General features: G+C 45.5%; 1 protein-coding gene across 2 annotated transcripts in view; it reads right to left on the bottom strand.

Moving 5' to 3' along the window:
• The window catches only part of LOC120041727 (UTP--glucose-1-phosphate uridylyltransferase-like), a 75,029-nt gene that overhangs the window by 48,693 nt on the left and 714 nt on the right, over positions 1–25,622 (bottom strand). The window contains exons 1-3 of one of the 2 annotated variants that reach the window (XM_038986589.1): positions 24,811–25,401; positions 10,159–10,286; positions 1,390–1,497 (exon numbers count right to left, since the gene is read on the bottom strand). In XM_038986589.1, coding sequence (XP_038842517.1) covers positions 1,390–1,497; positions 10,159–10,286; positions 24,811–24,829 — 255 coding nt within the window. In that variant the 5' untranslated portion in view covers positions 24,830–25,401. Of the gene's footprint in view, positions 1–1,389; positions 1,498–10,158; positions 10,287–24,810; positions 25,402–25,622 lie in introns of those variants that run through there. The other variant, XM_038986590.1, reaches the window with a different exon arrangement.

The following is a 25,622-nucleotide window of genomic DNA, read 5'->3' on the forward strand; positions in this document are numbered from 1 at the left end:
TCCTGTCTCTGTCTCTCTCCTTCTGTCTCTGTCTCTCTCCTTCTGTCTCTGTCTCTCTCTCCTTCTGTCTCTGTCTCTCTCTCCTTCTGTCTCTGTCTCTCTCTCCTTCTGTCTCTCTCTCCTTCTGTCTCTGTCTCTCTCTCTCCTGTCTCTGTCTCTCTCTCTCCTTCTGTCTCTGTCTCTCTCTCTCCTGTCTCTCTCCTTCTGTCTCTGTCTCTCTCTCCTTCTGTCTCTGTCTCTCTCTCCTTCTGTCTCTGTGTCTCTCTCTCCTTCTGTCTCTGTCTCTCTCTCTCCTGTCTGTCTCTCTCTCTCCTTCTGTCTCTGTCTCGCTCTCCTGTCTCTGTCTCTCTCCTTCTGTCTCTGTCTCTCTCTCCTTCTGTCTCTGTCTCTCTCTCCTTCTGTCTCTGTCTCTCTCTCCTTCTGTCTCTGTCTCTCTCTCTCCTTCTGTCTCTGTCTCTCTCTCTCCTGTCGCTCTCTCTATTCTGTCTCTCTCTCTCTCTCTCTATTTCTTCCCCAGGTCTCTGTCTCTCCATTTCTTCCCCAGGTCTCTCTCACTCTCTTTCTTCCCCAGGTCTCTCTCTCTCTCTCTTTCTTCCCCAGGTCTCTCTCTCTCTCTCTTTCTTCCCCACGTCTCTCTCTCTCTTTCTTCCCCATGTCTCTCCCTCTCTCTCTCTTTCCTCCCCAGGTCTCACTCTCTCTCTTTCTTCCCCAGGTCTCTCTCACTCTCTTTCTTCCCCAGGTCTCTCTCTCTCTCTTCCCCAGGTCTCTCTCTCTCTTCCCCAGGTCTCTCTCTCTCTCTTCCCCAGGTCTCTCTCTCTCTCCCTCTTTCTTCCCCAGGTCTCTCTCTCTCTCCCTCTTTCTTCCCCATGTCTCTCTCTTTCTTCCCCATGTCTCTCTCTTTCTTCCCCAGGTCTCTCTCTCTCTCTTCCCCAGGTCTCTCTCTCTTTCTTCCCCAGGTCTCTCTCTCTCTCCCTCTTTCTTCCCCAGGTCTCTCTCTCTCTCTTTCTCCCCCAGGTCTCTCTCTCTCTCTCTTTCTTCCCCAGGTCTCTGTTTCTGGGCCTAGTCAGAGAAAGCATGGGGGGTTGTGGAGGGAGCCCTGAGCTCTAACAGAGACAGGGGGAGCCAGCTGGCTGCGTGCCCAGAGGAAGAGACCCCAAAGCTGGCCTCTCTGTGTGAGCTCTCCCCCTGGCCTCCACTGTTCCCATCTGCCTGAGAGAGTCCACTTCATCACACCGTATTACTGGATCACTCACTGATGAGCTAACAGATACACACAATGTACAGTATATGCAAGTACACACATGCACACACACAATGTACAGTACACACACACACACACACACACACACACACACACACACACACACAGGGTTTTTATTTGAGCCTTACGGAGTCTTCAGGAGGTCTGTGTATCTTGGGCCAGTCCACCGATGGCCCCTTCACCTGCAGAAACCTGTGGAACAGCTTCTTGAATCCATCAAAGTCCTTCATGGAGACCTGGAATACACAAGGAGTATACGTTACAACAACAACATGACTTTATTTACTACATGAGCCCCTGAAATGTGTCTTCAGCATATCCCATTTTCCCCAGTAGGCATACAAACAGACAGAGAGAGGCTGGGTTACTGGTTGTACCATACATACTGTATACAGAGAGAGGCTGGGTTACTGGTTGTACCATACATACTGTAGACAGAGAGAGGCTGGGTTACTGGTTGTACCATACATATAGACAGAGAGAGGCTGGGTTACTGGTTGTACCATACATACTGTATACAGAGAGAGGCTGGGTTACTGGTTGTACCATACATACTGTATACAGAGAGAGGCTGGGTTACTGGTTGTACCATACATACTGTATACAGAGAGAGGCTGGGTTACTGGTTGTACCATACATATAGACAGAGAGAGGCTGGTTTACTGGTTGTACCATACATATAGACAGAGAGAGGCTGGGTTACTGGTTGTACCATACATACTGTATACAGAGAGAGGCTGGGTTACTGGTTGTACCATACATACTGTATACAGAGAGAGGCTGGGTTACTGGTTGTACCATACATACTGTAGACAGAGAGAGGCTGGGTTACTGGTTGTACCATACATACTGTAGACAGAGAGAGGCTGGGTTACTGGTTGTACCATACATATAGACAGAGAGAGGCTGGGTTACTGGTTGTACCATACATATAGACAGAGAGAGGCTGGGTTACTGGTTGTACCATACATACTGTAGACAGAGAGAGGCTGGGTTACTGGTTGTACCATACATACTGTAGACAGAGAGAGGCTGGGTTACTGGTTGTACCATACATATAGACAGAGAGAGGCTGGGTTACTGGTTGTACCATACATACTGTAGACAGAGAGAGGCTGGGTTACTGGTTGTACCATACATACTGTAGACAGAGAGAGGCTGGGTTACTGGTTGTACCATACATACTGTAGACAGAGAGAGGCTGGGTTACTGGTTGTACCATACATACTGTAGACAGAGAGAGGCTGGTTTACTGGTTGTACCATACATATAGACAGAGAGAGGCTGGGTTACTGGTTGTACCATACATACTGTAGACAGAGAGAGGCTGGGTTACTGGTTGTACCATACATATAGACAGAGAGAGGCTGGGTTACTGGTTGTACCATACATACTGTAGACAGAGAGAGGCTGGGTTACTGGTTGTACCATACATATAGACAGAGAGAGGCTGGGTTACTGGTTGTACCATACATATAGACAGAGAGAGGCTGGGTTACTGGTTGTACCATACATACTGTAGACAGAGAGAGGCTGGGTTACTGGTTGTACCATACATACTGTAGACAGAGAGAGGCTGGGTTACTGGTTGTACCATACATATAGACAGAGAGAGGCTGGGTTACTGGTTGTACCATACATACTGTAGACAGAGAGAGGCTGGGTTACTGGTTGTACCATACATACTGTAGACAGAGAGAGGCTGGGTTACTGGTAGTACCATACATACTGTAGACAGAGAGAGGCTGGGTTACTGGTTGTACCATACATACTGTAGACAGAGAGAGGCTGGTTTACTGGTTGTACCATACATATAGACAGAGAGAGGCTGGGTTACTGGTTGTACCATACATACTGTAGACAGAGAGAGGCTGGGTTACTGGTTGTACCATACATACTGTAGACAGAGAGAGGCTGGGTTACTGGTTGTACCATACATACTGTAGACAGAGAGAGGCTGGGTTACTGGTTGTACCATACATACTGTATACAGAGAGAGGCTGGGTTACTGGTTGTACCATACATATAGACAGAGAGAGGCTGGGTTACTGGTTGTACCATACATACTGTAGACAGAGAGAGGCTGGGTTACTGGTTGTACCATACATACTGTAGACAGAGAGAGGCTGGGTTACTGGTTGTACCATACATATAGACAGAGAGAGGCTGGGTTACTGGTTGTACCATACATACTGTAGACAGAGAGAGGCTGGGTTACTGGTTGTACCATACATACTGTAGACAGAGAGAGGCTGGGTTACTGGTTGTACCATACATACTGTATACAGAGAGAGGCTGGGTTACTGGTTGTACCATACATATAGACAGAGAGAGGCTGGGTTACTGGTTGTACCATACATACTGTAGACAGAGAGAGGCTGGGTTACTGGTTGTACCATACATACTGTAGACAGAGAGAGGCTGGGTTACTGGTTGTACCATACATATAGACAGAGAGAGGCTGGGTTACTGGTTGTACCATACATACTGTATACAGAGAGAGGCTGGGTTACTGGTTGTACCATACATACTGTATACAGAGAGAGGCTGGGTTACTGGTTGTACCATACATACTGTATACAGAGAGAGGCTGGGTTACTGGTTGTACCATACATATAGACAGAGAGAGGCTGGTTTACTGGTTGTACCATACATATAGACAGAGAGAGGCTGGGTTACTGGTTGTACCATACATACTGTATACAGAGAGAGGCTGGGTTACTGGTTGTACCATACATACTGTATACAGAGAGAGGCTGGGTTACTGGTTGTACCATACATACTGTAGACAGAGAGAGGCTGGGTTACTGGTTGTACCATACATACTGTAGACAGAGAGAGGCTGGGTTACTGGTTGTACCATACATATAGACAGAGAGAGGCTGGGTTACTGGTTGTACCATACATATAGACAGAGAGAGGCTGGGTTACTGGTTGTACCATACATACTGTAGACAGAGAGAGGCTGGGTTACTGGTTGTACCATACATACTGTAGACAGAGAGAGGCTGGGTTACTGGTTGTACCATACATATAGACAGAGAGAGGCTGGGTTACTGGTTGTACCATACATACTGTAGACAGAGAGAGGCTGGGTTACTGGTTGTACCATACATACTGTAGACAGAGAGAGGCTGGGTTACTGGTTGTACCATACATACTGTAGACAGAGAGAGGCTGGGTTACTGGTTGTACCATACATACTGTAGACAGAGAGAGGCTGGTTTACTGGTTGTACCATACATATAGACAGAGAGAGGCTGGGTTACTGGTTGTACCATACATACTGTAGACAGAGAGAGGCTGGGTTACTGGTTGTACCATACATATAGACAGAGAGAGGCTGGGTTACTGGTTGTACCATACATACTGTAGACAGAGAGAGGCTGGGTTACTGGTTGTACCATACATATAGACAGAGAGAGGCTGGGTTACTGGTTGTACCATACATATAGACAGAGAGAGGCTGGGTTACTGGTTGTACCATACATACTGTAGACAGAGAGAGGCTGGGTTACTGGTTGTACCATACATACTGTAGACAGAGAGAGGCTGGGTTACTGGTTGTACCATACATATAGACAGAGAGAGGCTGGGTTACTGGTTGTACCATACATACTGTAGACAGAGAGAGGCTGGGTTACTGGTTGTACCATACATACTGTAGACAGAGAGAGGCTGGGTTACTGGTAGTACCATACATACTGTAGACAGAGAGAGGCTGGGTTACTGGTTGTACCATACATACTGTAGACAGAGAGAGGCTGGTTTACTGGTTGTACCATACATATAGACAGAGAGAGGCTGGGTTACTGGTTGTACCATACATACTGTAGACAGAGAGAGGCTGGGTTACTGGTTGTACCATACATACTGTAGACAGAGAGAGGCTGGGTTACTGGTTGTACCATACATACTGTAGACAGAGAGAGGCTGGGTTACTGGTTGTACCATACATACTGTATACAGAGAGAGGCTGGGTTACTGGTTGTACCATACATATAGACAGAGAGAGGCTGGGTTACTGGTTGTACCATACATACTGTAGACAGAGAGAGGCTGGGTTACTGGTTGTACCATACATACTGTAGACAGAGAGAGGCTGGGTTACTGGTTGTACCATACATATAGACAGAGAGAGGCTGGGTTACTGGTTGTACCATACATACTGTAGACAGAGAGAGGCTGGGTTACTGGTTGTACCATACATACTGTAGACAGAGAGAGGCTGGGTTACTGGTTGTACCATACATACTGTATACAGAGAGAGGCTGGGTTACTGGTTGTACCATACATATAGACAGAGAGAGGCTGGGTTACTGGTTGTACCATACATACTGTAGACAGAGAGAGGCTGGGTTACTGGTTGTACCATACATACTGTAGACAGAGAGAGGCTGGGTTACTGGTTGTACCATACATATAGACAGAGAGAGGCTGGGTTACTGGTTGTACCATACATACTGTAGACAGAGAGAGGCTGGGTTACTGGTTGTACCATACATACTGTAGACAGAGAGAGGCTGGGTTACTGGTTGTACCATACATATAGACAGAGAGAGGCTGGGTTACTGGTTGTACCATACATACTGTAGACAGAGAGAGGCTGGGTTACTGGTTGTACCATACATACTGTAGACAGAGAGAGGCTGGGTTACTGGTTGTACCATACATATAGACAGAGAGAGGCTGGGTTACTGGTTGTACCATACATACTGTAGACAGAGAGAGGCTGGGTTACTGGTTGTACCATACATATAGACAGAGAGAGGCTGGGTTACTGGTTGTACCATACATACTGTAGACAGAGAGAGGCTGGGTTACTGGTTGTACCATACATACTGTAGACAGAGAGAGGCTGGGTTACTGGTTGTACCATACATATAGACAGAGAGAGGCTGGGTTACTGGTTGTACCATACATACTGTAGACAGAGAGAGGCTGGGTTACTGGTTGTACCATACATACTGTAGACAGAGAGAGGCTGGGTTACTGGTTGTACCATACATACTGTAGACAGAGAGAGGCTGGGTTACTGGTTGTACCATACATACTGTAGACAGAGAGAGGCTGGGTTACTGGTTGTACCATACATACTGTAGACAGAGAGAGGCTGGGTTACTGGTTGTACCATACATACTGTAGACAGAGAGAGGCTGGGTTACTGGTTGTACCATACATACTGTAGACAGAGAGAGGCTGGGTTACTGGTTGTACCATACATACTGTAGACAGAGAGAGGCTGGGTTACTGGTTGTACCATACATATAGACAGAGAGAGGCTGGGTTACTGGTTGTACCATACATACTGTAGACAGAGAGAGGCTGGGTTACTGGTTGTACCATACATACTGTAGACAGAGAGAGGCTGGGTTACTGGTTGTACCATACATACTGTAGACAGAGAGAGGCTGGGTTACTGGTTGTACCATACATATAGACAGAGAGGGGCTGGGTTACTGGTTGTACCATACATACTGTAGACAGAGAGAGGCTGGGTTACTGGTTGTACCATACATATAGACAGAGAGAGGCTGGGTTACTGGTTGTACCATACATACTGTAGACAGAGAGAGGCTGGGTTAATGGTTGTACCATACATATAGACAGAGAGAGGCTGGTTTACTGGTTGTACCATACATATAGACAGAGAGAGGCTGGGTTACTGGTTGTACCATACATACTGTAGACAGAGAGAGGCTGGGTTACTGGTTGTACCATACATACTGTAGACAGAGAGAGGCTGGGTTACTGGTTGTACCATACATACTGTAGACAGAGAGAGGCTGGGTTACTGGTTGTACCATACATACTGTAGACAGAGAGAGGCTGGGTTACTGGTTGTACCATACATACTGTAGACAGAGAGAGGCTGGGTTACTGGTTGTACCATACATATAGACAGAGAGAGGCTGGGTTACTGGTTGTACCATACATACTGTAGACAGAGAGAGGCTGGGTTACTGGTTGTACCATACATATAGACAGAGAGAGGCTGGGTTACTGGTTGTACCATACATACTGTAGACAGAGAGAGGCTGGGTTACTGGTTGTACCATACATACTGTAGACAGAGAGGCTGGGTTACTGGTTGTACCATACATACATATAGACAGAGAGAGGCTGGGTTACTGGTTGTACCATACATATAGACAGAGAGAGGCTGGGTTACTGGTTGTACCATACATACTGTAGACAGAGAGAGGCTGGGTTACTGGTTGTACCATACATACTGTAGACAGAGAGAGGCTGGGTTACTGGTTGTACCATACATACTGTAGACAGAGAGAGGCTGGGTTACTGGTTGTACCATACATATAGACAGAGAGAGGCTGGGTTACTGGTTGTACCATACATACTGTAGACAGAGAGAGGCTGGGTTACTGGTTGTACCATACATATAGACAGAGAGAGGCTGGGTTACTGGTTGTACCATACATACTGTAGACAGAGAGAGGCTGGGTTACTGGTTGTACCATACATACTGTAGACAGAGAGGCTGGGTTACTGGTTGTACCATACATACATATAGACAGAGAGAGGCTGGGTTACTGGTTGTACCATACATATAGACAGAGAGAGGCTGGGTTACTGGTTGTACCATACATATAGACAGAGAGAGGCTGGGTTACTGGTTGTACCATACATACTGTATACAGAGAGAGGCTGGGTTACTGGTTGTACCATACATACTGTAGACAGAGAGAGGCTGGGTTACTGGTTGTACCATACATACATATAGACAGAGAGAGGCTGGGTTACTGGTTGTACCATACATACTGTAGACAGAGAGAGGCTGGGTTACTGGTTGTACCATACATACTGTAGACAGAGAGAGGCTGGGTTACTGGTTGTACCATACATACTGTAGACAGAGAGAGGCTGGGTTACTGGTTGTACCATACATACTGTATACAGAGAGAGGCTGGGTTACTGGTTGTACCATACATACTGTAGACAGAGAGAGGCTGGGTTACTGGTTGTACCATACATACATATAGACAGAGAGAGGCTGGGTTACTGGTTGTACCATACATATAGACAGAGAGAGGCTGGGTTACTGGTTGTACCATACATATAGACAGAGAGAGGCTGGGTTACTGGTTGTACCATACATACATATAGACAGAGAGAGGCTGGGTTACTGGTTGTACCATACATACTGTAGACAGAGAGAGGCTGGGTTACTGGTTGTACCATACATATAGACAGAGAGAGGCTGGGTTACTGGTTGTACCATACATACATATAGACAGAGAGAGGCTGGGTTACTGGTTGTACCATACATATAGACAGAGAGAGGCTGGGTTACTGGTTGTACCATACATATAGACAGAGAGAGGCTGGTTTACTGGTTGTACCATACATACTGTAGACAGAGAGAGGCTGGGTTACTGGTTGTACCATACATACTGTAGACAGAGAGAGGCTGGGTTACTGGTTGTACCATACATACTGTAGACAGAGAGAGGCTGGGTTACTGGTTGTACCATACATACTGTAGACAGAGAGGCTGGGTTACTGGTTGTACCATACATATAGACAGAGAGAGGCTGGGTTACTGGTTGTACCATACATATAGACAGAGAGAGGCTGGGTTACTGGTTGTACCATACATACTGTAGACAGAGAGAGGCTGGGTTACTGGTTGTACCATACATACTGTAGACAGAGAGGCTGGGTTACTGGTTGTACCATACATACTGTATACAGAGAGAGGCTGGGTTACTGGTTGTACCATACATACTGTATACAGAGAGAGGCTGGGTTACTGGTTGTACCATACATATAGACAGAGAGAGGCTGGGTTACTGGTTGTACCATACATACTGTAGACAGAGAGAGGCTGGGTTACTGGTTGTACCATACATACTGTAGACAGAGAGAGGCTGGGTTACTGGTTGTACCATACATACTGTAGACAGAGAGAGGCTGGGTTACTGGTTGTACCATACATACTGTAGACAGAGAGGCTGGGTTACTGGTTGTACCATACATATAGACAGAGAGAGGCTGGGTTACTGGTTGTACCATACATACTGTAGACAGAGAGAGGCTGGGTTACTGGTTGTACCATACATACTGTAGACAGAGAGAGGCTGGGTTACTGGTTGTACCATACAGTGTTCTACAACATCTCATTTATTTTACAGTCCTCTATTAACCTGGTATTTACTCAAGAGATTGAATGTAAAATGGTGGTATTTACCTAGTAACTTCTGTTTTGTTTCTTTAGAATTCAGTGAAACCACTAAGCATCACTGGGCACCAGTTACCAATAGCCTTGAATAATTAATGCTGCCAGATAACTCCTTGGTAAATACTAGGTACAATAATGTCTAATTAAACTGGACTATAAAATAAACACATTCCGTCTGAACATCTTAATACCACAGCATCAGACCTGGGTGCAATTAAAATGATAAATCCTTTTAAACACTGTATCTGTGTTTGATTGAGCTTGCCTGTTGCAATGGAACCAATCAAAAAAGTCTCAAAAAACAAAACTCTGCCCACCTGTCACTCCAGGCAGGCTAAAGCAAACACTCAAGATGTTTGAAAGATTTAAAACGAGTTCTGCATAGTATGGATGAAAAAGCATGCAAATATCATCTCAGAGGCGTAGGCTGAATGTTTTCATAGTTCATGTAATATGGTTGATTTATTGATGAGTAGATTTATAAACACATCATCAAACAGCATTTCTGTTCAAAGCCAACCAATATCAACATGGTTTTCATGTGTTTTAACACCTCATTGATGTGAAATGCTTATGTGTGTGTGTGTGTGTGTGTGTGTGTGTGTGTGTGTGTGTGTGTGTGTGTGTGTGTGTGTGTGTGTGTGTGTGTGTGTGTGTGTGTGTGTGTGTGTGTGTGTGTGTGTGTGTGTGTGTGTACCTCCTTGTCGACCCCCGTGGCAGTGTCCAGTAGTTTCTCCAGCTCCGCGTGCATGGAGGTCTCCAGCTGCTGCCTCATCACCTCCTGAAACTGGGCCATCCCTCCGTTAGGCACACCCTTACTGAGACCTGAAACACAACGTCAACACAGTTAGATACACCAGGAAATACAGGGAGACACCTTAGACACTCAGACCTGGACCAGAACACCACAGGTCAACACCTTCTACTCTTTAAAATCACATGCCATATTTTAAATAAAGTGTTATTAGCAGCACCATTAAGCAGATTTGGTTGATTTTGTGGTCTCAAACCAGTGAGCTTGCCACCATTCGTCATCAAGAATATGAGCTATATGGAGTTATTTACAATGAAAGAGGTGGCCATTTTGTTCCCTTGTCATATAATTGCAACAACAAAAAAATACATGTAAAACATAATTACAATCTGGTTAAATGTGGGTTCCGAGGCAAAGGGTGCGGATCCTGCAGGCCTCATGGTTTAGAACCTGTTCTACTGGGATACTCTACAACATTAATCAAGCCTGCTACTAGAATGTGCTTTGACTTGACTCCTGTCAGGTTATGGAATGTTGTGCATTCCAAGAAGCTACCATATGTTTGATCTGCATGTTGTCATCCACTTTAATTCCCAACAATGTATGCTATACATGTCACTGAACAGCTGGCATGGACTAGTACCTGTTGTGAGTTCTGGGTCGTGTTCATTTGGCAACAAACTGAGAAAAAAGCTGTGAAACAGGGAGGGACTACCTGGACTTGTCCAATGAGAAAATGAGTGCACAGAGAAATCTGGCACATGAAACCCTCTCATTTTCCAGGGTGGGGAGCCTTCCTTAGAGAGAAGTAATCATAGAAGGTGTGCCGCTGCCGCAGCACGTGTGTGTGTGTGTGTGTGTGTGTGTGTGTGTGTGTGTGTGTGTGTGTGTGTGTGTGTGTATGTGTGTGTGTGTGTGTATGAGAAATCTAACTTAACCACAAGCCATGGACAAACAGAGCGCTGTGCCTCGGCCAACAGTGAGATAGATGAAAGAGAAACTCAATCCCATTGCTTCCAAGCTAAATCCCATTGCTGTCAAGCTAAATCCCATTGCTCCCAAGCTAAATCCCATTGCTCCCAAGCTAAATCCCATTGCTCCCAAACTAAATCCCATTGCTCCCAAACTAAATCCCATTGCCCCAAACTAAATCCCATTGCTCCCAAACTAAATCCCATTGCTCCCAAACTAAATCCCATTAACCCTTGTGTTTACATTTATTCACTTAAAGAGTGTTTCCCAAAGGCTGGGACAGGAAGTGTAGAGAGACTAGAGACACAATCCTGGGACAGGAGGTGTAGAGAGACTAGAGACACAATCCTGGGACAGGAAGTGTAGAGAGACTAGAGACACAATCCTGGGACAGGAAGTGTAGAGAGACTAGAGACACAATCCTGGGACAGGAAGTGTAGAGAGACTAGAGACACAATCCTGGGACAGGAAGTGTAGAGAGACTAGAGACACAATCCTGGGCAAGGAAGTGTAGAGAGACTAGAGACACAATCCTGGGACAGGAGGTGTAGAGAGACTAGAGACACAATCCTGGGACAGGTGTAGAGAGACTAGAGACACAATCCTGGGTTGCTTTTGTCCAGTCCTCCAGCCTTGTAGGTGATATCCTAGCTATTGTAAAACGTCTTGGACCAAGGCTAGTGATATCCGTATGTAGGCTATTGTAGCTGTGCCTCTAGCCCTGGAGTGGAATTTGGAATAAATAATTTACCCCACCAATTTCTATTCATTCTGATGGGTTGTGGCTAAAGCATGGGGTTGTGATGATGATGATGGTCTCCCTATAACATGGGGTTGTAGATGATGATGGTCTCCCTATAACATGGGGTTGTAGATGATGATGGTCTCCCTATAACATGGGGTTGTAGATGATGATGGTCTCCCTATAACATGGGGTTGTGATGATGATGGTCTCCCTATAACATGGGGTTGTAGATGATGATGGTCTCCCTATAACATGGGGTTGTAGGTGATGATGGTCTCCCTATAACATGGGGTTGTAGATGATGATGGTCTCCCTATAACATGGGGTTGTAGATGATGATGGTCTCTCTATAACATGGGGTTGTAGATGATGATGGTCTCCCTATAACATGGGGTTGTAGATTATGATGGTCTCCCTATAACATGGGGTTGTAGGCGATGATGGTCTCCCTATAACATGGGGTTGTAGATGATGTTGTGATGATGGTCTCCCTATAACATGGGGTTGTAGGTGATGATGGTCTCCCTATAACATGGGGTTGTAGATGATGATGGTCTCCCTATAACATGGGGTTGTAGGCGATGATGGTCTCCCTATAACATGGGGTTGTAGATGATGTTGTGATGATGGTCTCCCTATAACATGGGGTTGTAGATGATGATGGTCTCCCTATAACATGGGGTTGTAGGTGATGATGGTCTCCCTATAACATGGGGTTGTAGATGATGGTCTCCCTATAACATGGGGTTGTAGATGATGTTGTGATGATGGTCTCCCTATAACATGGGGTTGTAGGTGATGATGGTCTCCCTATAACATGGGGTTGTAGATGATGATGGTCTCCCTATAACATGGGGTTGTAGATGATGATGGTCTCCCTATAACATGGGGTTGTAGATGATGATGGTCTTCCTATAACATGGGGTTGTAGATGATGATGGTCTCCCTATAACATGGGGTTGTAGATGATGATGGTCTCCCTATAACATGGGGTTGTAGATGATGATGGTCTTCCTATAACATGGGGTTGTAGATGATGATGGTCTCCCTATAACATGGGGTTGTAGATGATGATGGTCTCCCTATAACATGGGGTTGTAGATGATGATGGTCTCCCTATAACATGGGGTTGTGATGATGATGATGGTCTCCCTATAACATGGGGTTGTGATGATGATGGTCTCCCTATAACATGGGGTTGTAGATGATGATGGTCTCCCTATAACATGGGGTTGTAGATGATGTTGTGATGATGGTCTCCCTATAACATGGGGTTGTGATGATGATGGTCTCCCTATAACATGGGGTTGTAGATGATGATGGTCTCCCTATAACATGGGGTTGTAGATGATGTTGTGATGATGGTCTCCCTATAACATGGGGTTGTGATGATGATGGTCTCCCTATAACATGGGGTTGTGATGATGATGGTCTCCCTATAACATGGGGTTGTAGATGATGATGGTCTCCCTATAACATGGGGTTGTAGATGATGATGGTCTCCCTATAACATGGGGTTGTAGATGATGTTGTGATGATGGTCTCCCTATAACATGGGGTTGTGATGATGATGGTCTCCCTATAACATGGGGTTGTAGATGATGATGATGATGGTCTCCCTATAACATGGGGTTGTGATGATGATGGTCTCCCTATAACATGGGGTTGTAGATGATGATGATGATGGTCTCCCTATAACATGGGGTTGTGATGATGATGGTCTCCCTATAACATGGGGTTGTGATGATGATGGTCTCCCTATAACATGGGGTTGTGATGATGATGGTCTCCCTATAACATGGGGTTGTAGATGATGATGGTCTCCCTATAACATGGGGTTGTAGATGATGATGGTCTCCCTATAACATGGGGTTGTAGATGATGATGGTCTCCCTATAACATGGGGTTGTAGATGATGATGGTCTCCCTATAACATGGGGTTGTAGATGATGATGATGATGGTCTCCCTATAACATGGGGTTGTGATGATGATGGTCTCCCTATAACATGGGGTTGTGATGATGATGGTCTCCCTATAACATGGGGTTGTGATGATGATGATGGTCTCCCTATAACATGGGGTTGTAGGTGATGATGGTCTCCCTATAACATGGGGTTGTAGATGATGATGGTCTCCCTATAACATGGGGTTGTAGATGATGATGGTCTCCCTATAACATGGGGTTGTGATGATGATGGTCTCCCTATAACATGAGGTTGTGATGATGATGGTCTCCCTATAACATGGGGTTGTAGATGATGTTGTGATGATGGTCTCCCTATAACATGGGGTTGTAGGTGATGATGGTCTCCCTATAACATGGGGTTGTGATGATGGTCTCCCTATAACATGGGGTTGTGATGATGATGGTCTCCCTATAACATGGGGTTGTAGGTGATGATGGTCTCCCTATAACATGGGGTTGTGATGATGATGGTCTCCCTATAACATGGGGTTGTAGATGATGATGGTCTCCCTATAACATGGGGTTGTAGATGATGATGGTCTCCCTATAACATGGGGTTGTAGATGATGATGATGGGTCACCCTATAACATGGGGTTGTAGATGATGATGGTCTCCCTATAACATGGGGTTGTAGATGATGATGATGGGTCTCCCTATAACATGGGGTTGTAGATGATGATGGTCTCTCTATAACATGGGGTTGTAGGTGATGGTCTCCCTATAACATGGGGTTGTGATGATGATGATGGTCTCTCTATAACATGGGGTTGTGATGATGATGGTCTCCCTATAACATGGGGTTGTGATGATGATGGTCTCCCTATAACATGGGGTTGTGATGATGATGGTCTCCCTATAACATGGGGTTGTGATGATGATGGTCTCCCTATAACATGGGGTTGTAGATGATGATGGTCTCCCTATAACATGGGGTTGTGATGATGATGGTCTCCCTATAACATGGGGTTGTAGGTGATGATGGTCTCCCTATAACATGGGGTTGTAGATTATGTTGTGATGATGGTCTCCCTATAACATGGGGTTGTAGATGATGATGATGGTCTCCCTATAACATGGGGTTGTGATGATGATGGTCTCCCTATAACATGGGGTTGTAGATGATGATGGTCTCCCTATAACATGGGGTTGTAGATGATGATGGTCTCCCTATAACATGGGGTTGTAGATGATGATGGTCTCCCTATAACATGGGGTTGTAGATGATGATGGTCTCCCTATAACATGGGGTTGTGCTGATGTTGTGATGATGGGTCTCCCTATAACATGGGGTTGTAGGTGATGATGATGGTCTCCCTATAACATGGGGTTGTAGATGATGATGGTCTCCCTATAACATGGGGTTGTAGATGATGATGGTCTCCCTATAACATGGGGTTGTAGGTGATGATGATGGTCTCCCTATAACATGGGGTTGTAGGTGATGATGGTCTCCCTATAACATGGTGTTGTGATGATGATGTGATGATGGTCTCCCTATAACATGGGGTTGTGATGATGATGATGGTCTCCCTATAACATGGGGTTGTGATGATGATGGTCTCCCTATAACATGGGGTTGTGATGATGATGGTCTCCCTATAACATGGGGTTGTAGATGATGATGGTCTCCCTATAACATGGGGTTGTAGATGATGATGGTCTCCCTATAACATGGGGTTGTGATGATGATGGTCTCCCTATAACATGGGGTTGTAGATGATGATGGTCTCCCTATAACATGGGGTTGTAGATGATGATGGTCTCTCTATAACATGGGGTTGTAGATGATGATGGTCTCCCTATAACATGGGGTTGTAGATGATGATGATGGTCTCCCTATAACATGGGGTTGTAGATGATGATGATGATGGTCTCCCTATAACATGGGATTGTGCTGATGTTGTGATGATGGGTCTCCCTATAACATGGGGTTGTAGATGATGATGGTCTCTCTATAACATGGGGTTGTAGATGATGATGGTCTCCCTATAACATGGGGTTGTAGATGATGATGGTCTCCCTATAACATGGGGTTGTAGATGATGATGATGGTCTCCCTATAACATGGGGTTGTAGATGATGATGGTCTCCCTATAACATGGGATTGTGCTGATGTTGTGATGATGGGTCTCCCTATAACATGGGGTTGTAGGTGATGATGATGGTCTCTCTATAACATGGGGTTGTAGATGATGATGGTCTCCCTATAACATGGGGTTGTAGATGATGATGGTATCCCTATAACATGGGGTTGTAGATGATGATGGTCTCCCTATAACATGGGGTTGTGATGATGTTGTGATGATGGTCTCCCTATAACATGGGGTTGTAGATGATGATGATGGTCTCCCTATAACATGGGGTTGTGATGATGATGATGGTCTCCCTATAACATGGGGTTGTAGATGATGATGATGGTCTCCCTATAACATGGGGTTGTAGGTGATGATGGTCTCCCTATAACATGGGGTTGTAGATGATGATGGTCTCCCTATAACATGGGGTTGTGGATGATGATGGTCTCCCTATAACATGGGGTTGTAGATGATGATGTGATGATGGTCTCCCTATAACATGGGGTTGTAGATGATGGTCTCCCTATAACATGGGGTTGTGATGATGATGGTCTCCCTATAACATGGGGTTGTAGATGATGATGGTCTCCCTATAACATGGGGTTGTAGATGATGATGGTCTCCCTATAACATGGGATTGTGATGATGATGGTCTCCCTATAACATGGGGTTGTAGATGATGATGGTCTCCCTATAACATGGGGTTGTAGGTGATGATGATGGTCTCCCTATAACATGGGGTTGTAGGTGATGATGATGGTCTCCCTATAACATGGTGTTGTGATGATGTTGTGATGATGATGATGGTCTCCCTATAACATGGGGTTGTGATGATGATGGTCTCCCTATAACATGGGGTTGTAGATGATGATGGTCTCCCTATAACATGGGGTTGTAGATGATGATGGTCTCCCTATAACATGGGGTTGTAGATGATGTTGTGATGATGGTCTCCCTATAACATGGGGTTGTAGATGATGATGGTCTCCCTATAACATGGGGTTGTAGATGATGATGGTCTCCCTATAACATGGGGTTGTAGGTGATGATGGTCTCCCTATAACATGGGGTTGTAGATGATGATGGTCTCCCTATAACATGGGGTTGTAGATGATGTTGTGATGATGGTCTCCCTATAACATGGGGTTGTGATGATGATGGTCTCCCTATAACATGGGGTTGTGATGATGATGGTCTCCCTATAACATGGGGTTGTAGATGATGATGATGGTCTCCCTATAACATGGGGTTGTAGATGATGATGGTCTCCCTATAACATGGGGTTGTAGATGATGATGGTCTCCCTATAACATGGGGTTGTGATGATGATGGTCTCCCTATAACATGGTGTTGTGATGATGATGGTCTCCCTATAACATGGGGTTGTAGATGATGATGGTCTCCCTATAACATGGTGTTGTGATGATGATGGTCTCCCTATAACATGGGGTTGTGATGATGATGGTCTCCCTATAACATGGTGTTGTGATGATGATGGTCTCCCTATAACATGGGGTTGTAGATGATGATGGTCTCCCTATAACATGGGGTTGTAGATGATGATGGTCTCCCTATAACATGGTGTTGTGATGATGATGGTCTCCCTATAACATGGTGTTGTGATGATGATGGTCTCCCTATAACATGGGGTTATAGGTGATGATGGTCTCCCTATAATGATGTTGTGATGATGGTCTCCCTATAACATGGGGTTGTGATGATGATGGTCTCCCTATAACATGGGGTTGTAGATGATGATGGTCTCCCTATAACATGGGGTTGTAGATGATGATGGTCTCCCTATAACATGGGGTTGTGATGATGATGGTCTCCCTATAACATGGGGTTGTAGATGATGATGGTCTCCCTATAACATGGGGTTGTAGATGATGATGGTCTCCCTATAACATGGGGTTGTAGATGATGATGGTCTCCCTATAACATGGGGTTGTGATGATGATGTGATGATGATGGTCTCCCTATAACATGGGGTTGTAGATGATGATGGTCTCCCTATAACATGGGGTTGTGATGATGTTGTGATGATGGTCTCCCTATAACATGGGGTTGTAGATGATGATGGTCTCCCTATAACATGGGGTTGTGATGATGTTGTGATGATGGTCTCCCTATAACATGGGGTTGTGATGATGGTCTCCCTATAACATGGGGTTATAGGTGATGATGGTCTCCCTATAACATGATGTTGTGATGATGGTCTCCCTATAACATGAGGTTGTGATGATGATGGGTCTCCCTATAACATGGGGTTGTAGATGATGTTGTGATGATGGTCTCCCTATAACATGGGGTTGTAGGTGATGATGGTCTCCCTATAACATGGGGTTGTGATGATGGTCTCCCTATAACATGAGGTTGTGATGATGGTCTCCCTATAACATGAGGTTGTGATGATGATGATGGTCTCCCTATAACATGGGGTTGTAGGTGATGATGGTCTCCCTATAACATGGGGTTGTAGATGATGATGGTCTCCCTATAACATGGGGTTGTAGATGATGATGGTCTCCCTATAACATGGGGTTGTGATGATGATGGTCTCCCTATAACATGGGGTTGTGATGATGATGATGGTCTCCCTATAACATGGGGTTGTGATGATGATGGTCTCCCTATAACATGGGGTTGTAGATGATGATGGTCTCCCTATAACATGGGGTTGTAGATGATGATGGTCTCCCTATAACATGGGGTTGTAGATGATGATGGTCTCCCTATAACATGGGGTTGTAGATGATGTTGTGATGATGGTCTCCCTATAACATGGGGTTGTAGATGATGATGATGGTCTCCCTATAACATGGGGTTGTAGGTGATGATGGTCTCCCTATAACATGGGGTTGTGATGATGATGGTCTCCCTATAACATGGGGTTGTAGATGATGATGGTCTCCCTATAACATGGGGTTGTAGATGATGTTGTGATGATGGTCTCCCTATAACATGGGGTTGTAGATGATGATGGTCTCCCTATAACATGGGGTTGTAGATGATGATGGTCTCCCTATAACATGGGGTTGTGATGATGTTGTGATGATGGTCTCCCTATAACATGGGGTTGTAGGTGATGATGATGGTCTCCCTATAACATGGGGTTGTGCTGATGTTGTGATGATGGTCTCCCTATAACATGGGGTTGTAGGTGATGATGATGGTCTCCCTATAACATGGTGTTGTGATGATGATGTGATGATGGTCTCCCTATAACATGGGGTTGTGATGATGATGATGGTCTCCCTATAACATGGGGTTGTGATGATGATGATGGTCTCCCTATAACATGGGGTTGTGATGATGATGGTCTCCCTATAACATGGGGTTGTGATGATGTTGTGATGATGGTCTCCCTATAACATGGGGTTGTGATGATGATGGTCTCTCTATAACATGGGGTTGTAGATGATGATGGTCTCTCTATAACATGGGGTTGTGATGATGATGGTCTCTCTATAACATGGGGTTGTAGATGATGATGGTCTCTCTATAACATGGGGTTGTGATGATGTTGTGATGATGGTCTCCCTATAACATGGGGTTGTAGATGATGATGGTCTCCCTATAACATGGGGTTGTAGATGATGATGATGATGGTCTCCCTATAACATGGGGTTGTAGATGATGATGGTCTCCCTATAACATGGGGTTGTAGATGATGATGATGATGGTCTCCCTATAACATGGGGTTGTAGATGATGATGGTCTCCCTATAACATGGGGTTGTAGATGATGATGGTCTCCCTATAACATGTGGTTGTAGATGATGATGATGATGGTCTCCCTATAACATGGGGTTGTAGATGATGATGGTCTCCCTATAACATGGGGTTGTAGATGATGATGGTCTCCCTATAACATGGGATTGTGCTGATGTTGTGATGATGGGTCTCCCTATAACATGGGGTTGTAGGTGATGATGATGGTCTCTCTATAACATGGAGTTGTAGATGATGATGGTCTCCCTATAACATGGGGTTGTGCTGATGTTGTGATGATGGGTCTCCCTATAACATGGGGTTGTAGGTGATGATGATGGTCTCCCTATAACATGGTGTTGTGATGATGTTGTGATGATGGTCTCTCTATAACATGGGGTTGTAGGTGATGATGATGGTCTCCCTATAACATGGGGTTGTAGGTGATGATGGTCTCCCTATAACATGGGGTTGTAGATGATGATGGTCTCCCTATAACATGGGGTTGTAGGTGATGATGGTCTCCCTATAACATGGGGTTGTAGATGATGTTGTGATGATGGTTTCCCTATAACATGGGGTTGTAGATGATGATGGTCTCCCTATAACATGGGGTTGTAGATGATGATGGTCTCCCTATAACATGGGGTTGTAGATGATGATGTGATGATGGTCTCCCTATAACATGGGGTTGTAGATGATGATGTGATGATGGTCTCCCTATAACATGGGGTTGTAGATGATGATGGTCTCCCTATAACATGGGGTTGTGATGATGATGGTCTCCCTATAACATGGGGTTGTAGATGATGATGGTCTCCCTATAACATGGGGTTGTAGATGATGATGGTCTCCCTATAACATGGGATTGTGATGATGATGGTCTCCCTATAACATGGGGTTGTAGATGATGATGGTCTCCCTATAACATGGGGTTGTAGGTGATGATGATGGTCTCCCTATAACATGGGGTTGTAGATGATGATGATGGTCTCCCTATAACATGGGGTTGTGATGATGTTGTGATGATGGTCTCCCTATAACATGGGGTTGTAGATGATGTTGTGATGATGGTCTCCCTATAACATGGGGTTGTAGATGATGATGGTCTCCCTATAACATGGGGTTGTAGATGATGATGGTCTCCCTATAACATGGGGTTGTAGGTGATGATGGTCTCCCTATAACATGGGGTTGTAGATGATGATGGTCTCCCTATAACATGGGGTTGTAGATGATGTTGTGATGATGGTCTCCCTATAACATGGGGTTGTGATGATGATGGTCTCCCTATAACATGGGGTTGTGATGATGATGGTCTCCCTATAACATGGTGTTGTGATGATGATGGTCTCCCTATAACATGGTGTTGTAGATGATGTTGTGATGATGGTCTCCCTATAACATGGGGTTGTGATGATGATGGTCTCCCTATAATGATGTTGTGATGATGGTCTCCCTATAACATGGGGTTGTGATGATGATGGTCTCCCTATAACATGGGGTTGTGATGATGGGTCTCTCTATAACATGGGGTTGTAGGTGATGATGGTCTCCCTATAACATGGGGTTGTGATGATGATGTGATGATGATGGTCTCCCTATAACATGGGGTTGTGATGATGATGGTCTCCCTATAACATGGGGTTGTGATGATGGTCTCCCTATAACATGGGGTTGTGATGATGGTCTCCCTATAACATGGGGTTGTAGATGATGATGGTCTCCCTATAACATGGGGTTGTGATGATGATGTGATGATGATGGTCTCCCTATAACATGGGGTTGTAGATGATGATGGTCTCCCTATAACATGGGGTTGTGGATGATGATGGTCTCCCTATAACATGGGGTTGTAGATGATGATGGTCTCCCTATAACATGGGGTTGTGATGATGATGGTCTCCCTATAACATGGGGTTGTAGATGATGTTGTGATGATGGTCTCCCTATAACATGGGGTTGTAGATGATGATGGTCTCCCTATAACATGGGGTTGTGATGATGATGGTCTCCCTATAACATGGGGTTATAGGTGATGATGGTCTCCCTATAACATGATGTTGTGATGATGGTCTCCCTATAACATGGGGTTGTGATGATGATGGGTCTCCCTATAACATGGGGTTGTAGATGATGGTCTCCCTATAACATGGGGTTGTAGATGATGGTCTCCCTATAACATGGGGTTGTAGGTGATGATGGGTCTCCCTATAACATGGGGTTATAGGCCTGGTGCGTGGTACCGGCACTGGTGGTACCGGGCTGAGGTCACGCACCTCAGGGCGAGTGCGGGGAGAAGGAACAGTGCGTACAGGGCTCTGGAGACGCACAGGAGGCTTGGTGCGTGGTGCCGGAACTGGAGGTACTGGGCTGGAGACACGCACCACAGGGAAAGTGCGTGGAGGAGGAACAGGGCTCTGGAGACGCACTGGAAGCCTGGTGCGTGGTGTCGGCACTGATGGTACTGGGCTGGGGCGGGAAGGTGGCGCCGGATATACCGGACCGTGCAGGCGTACTGGCTCCCTTGAGCACCGAGCCTGCCCAACCTTACCTGGTTGAATGCTCCCCGTAGCCCGACCAATGCGGGGAGGTGGAATAACCCGCACTGGGCTGTGTTGGCGAACCGGGTGCACTTACATGGTGCCATGTAAGCCGGCCCGAGGAGACGCACTGGAGACCAGACGCGTTGAGCCGGCTTCATGGCACCTGGCTCAATCCTCAATCTAGCCCGGCCGATACGTGGAGCTGGGATGTACCGCACCGGGCTATGCACACGTACAGGAGACACCGTGCGCTCTTCCGCATAACACGGTGTCTGCCCGTACTCTCGCTCTCCACAGTAAGCCCGGGAAGTTGGCGCAGGTCTCCTACCTGACTTCGCCACACCCCCCTTTAGCCCCTCCCCCCCCCCCCCAAGAAATTTTTGGGGTTTCTTCTCGGCCTTCCAGCCACGCTTCCGTGCTGCCTCCTCATACCACCGCTCCTCGGCTTTAGCTGCCTCCAGCTCTTCACGAGAGCGGCGATATTCTCCAACCTTAGCCCAGGGTCCTTTACCGTTCATAATTTCCTCCCATGTCCAGGAGTCCTGTGTACTGGGCCGCTGCTGCTGCTGCTGCCCGTACCCACGCTGCTTGGTCCGAGTTTGGTGGATGGTTCTGGACTGACAGTTTAGCTCTTCCTCCTCCTCAGACGAGGAGAGGTGAGAAGGATCGGAGGACCAATGTGCAGAGTGGTAAGTTTCCATGATTTAATATACACGAAAACAAGACACTATACAAAATAACAAACCAACTAACCGTCACAGTCCCGTGTGGCACAAACACTGACACAGGAAACAACCACCCACAAAACCCCAACACAAAACAAGCCACCTATATATGATTCTCAATCAGGGACAACGATTGACAGCTGCCTCTGATTGAGAACCATATTAGGCTGAACATAGAAACAGACAAACTAGACACACAACATAGAATGCCCACCCAGCTCACGTGCTGACCAACACTAAAACAAGCAAAACACACAAGAACTATGGTCAGGACGTGACACCCGTTCACTTTCACTTGTTTCAGTCAATCACTTTAAGTTGGCGTCCAAGCTTAGGTATTAAGGCCTAACCTACAAGTTAATACCTCTATATTAAGTATCTAGCTCCCTGTGTGTTTTCTGGTACATAGCTCCAGCCACTGGTACACATGTCTAGTAGCTTCCCACCTCCCTATAACATATCTATGAGATTAGTAACAGCCTAGTCTAGTGCAACAATCATACAACAGCTCTATTCCACTACCAGGAAATAGACTTTGACCGGTGAGTTCCATTTTGAATAGGCTACATGTCAAAGCTGTGGTTTTGGGACATCTGACACTGTCATTTCTAATAAGCTATCACGAGGCAGTGGTTCCTATATGGTGTGAGTGACTGACAGGGAAATGTTTTAAATTGAACCTTTATTTAAATAGGCAAGTCAGTTAAGAACAAATTCTTATTTACAATGACGGCCTACACCGGCCAAACCCGGACGACCAAGAACCAAAATGAGTGAGTATATGGCAGGCTGGGGCTACCAAACTGCTGCTCTGATTGGACAACAACAGCAATGAGTAGCCCAACTAGAGGCTGAGGCTACCAAACTGCTGCTCTGATTGGACAACAACGGCAATGAGTAGCCCAACTAGAGACTGGGGCTACCAAACTGCTGCCGTGATTGAACAACGGCAATGAGTAGCCCAACTAGAGGCTGGGGCTACCAAACTGCTGCCCTGATTGAACAATGGCAATGAGTAGCCCAACTAGAGGCTGGGGCTACCAAACTGCTGCCGTGATTGAACAACGGCAATGAGTAGCCCAACTAGAGGCTGGGGCTACCAAACTGCTGCCCTGATTGAACAACGGCAATGAGTAGCCCAACTAGAGGCTGAGGCTACCAAACTGCTGCTCTGATTGGACAACAACGGCAATGAGTAGCCCAACTAGAGGCTGAGGCTACCAAACTGCTGCCGTGATTGAACAACGGCAATGAGTAGCCCAACTAGAGGCTGAGGCTACCAAACTGCTGCTCTGATTGGACAACAACGGCAATGAGTAGCCCAACTAGAGGCTGAGGCTACCAAACTGCTGCCGTGATTGAACAACGGCAATGAGTAGCCCAACTACTGTATTCTCAAATAACATAGGCTACTATTGTTATTTTACTTTAATTATGTCAGAGGAGAAAGAACAGCTACCTCTGGTATGGAGGATTTAGTGGGGTACCCATTCTTGACCTGTCAGCGTGCAAGTTTGGAATTGGACATTACAGTAAGAAGTGGGAGCTAATTTGTTAGGCACAGCCTGAGGTCCAATGGTACTAAGGTACCTTTCAAGTGATGAATAGCAATATTCAACCAAGTAGCCTAAGACAATTCATTGTTATTGAATTAATGTGGGTAAAAACATATACAACAATGTGTACATTGTATTCCCAGAGGAGAGTACTTCAATGTATAACACTAGTTGGTACTTTAGACAGCGTCTCCAGACAATGTACAAGTAGAAGCTGTTAAACTTATTTTCGATACATTCATTGTGGTATTCATACTTCATCATTGTAGTAGGCTGCATCCACACAATCACTTACCTTCAAAATAACGTGCCATATTACAAAATGTTATAAAGGCTCAATAATCACAAATCACCTATGGAGGTCAAATGTTCTGTACAAATCCAATATCGGTATTTCCACTAGGTAGCCTATCAAGTCATCAAGGATATACAACTATAACTATATTGAAACGAAATCGGTCAAATAGTCCAATAAAATCTCAGACATATTCCGGGAAAAAAACGGTTTTTTGTTGTTGTTGTAAAACCTCCAAACGGTCATTCAGTCATTCATCTATATGGCCACCCCCGTGCAGAATGGACTGCTGAAGACATAACTTGCTAGAGCACTCCTCTCTCACAAATGAAATCCTTTTCGCAATTCCTCCACCGCCCGCACTTTCCAAAGCGTGACAACCCGACCTTTATTCCATCAATCGTTTATCTCACTTGACTTCAGCCTAATGAAACGCACCCCCCTGGCCGACTGTAGCCCAACTATTGGTATTTATGTAGGCTATATTTCACAAATACAATTAGCCTATGCCTTGTACGGGTTTCGGGTCTGCCCCTTTCCCAGGCAAATAAACCACGTCACATTTCCTCCCGGACTGGCTCTGGACCTTTTGGTGCTTTCAAGACAACTTGGAGCTAAAAAATAATTTAAAAAAAAAAGGCAAAATCATGACGTCAGTGATCTTCAAATCGGCAAGTCGCACCTCTACAAAGATGCCTTAGTTTCCGACTTGGAATTCCAAGTTGGATGACTGGTCAAAACGATTTTTTCCCCAGTAGGAGCTAGTTTTCCTGAACGCACTGAAGGCGGAGATTTCACAAGTTCCCAGTGGG

This window comes from Salvelinus namaycush, unplaced genomic scaffold (assembly GCF_016432855.1).
Source record: "Salvelinus namaycush isolate Seneca unplaced genomic scaffold, SaNama_1.0 Scaffold518, whole genome shotgun sequence".
Classification (NCBI taxonomy): Eukaryota; Metazoa; Chordata; class Actinopteri; order Salmoniformes; family Salmonidae; genus Salvelinus; species Salvelinus namaycush.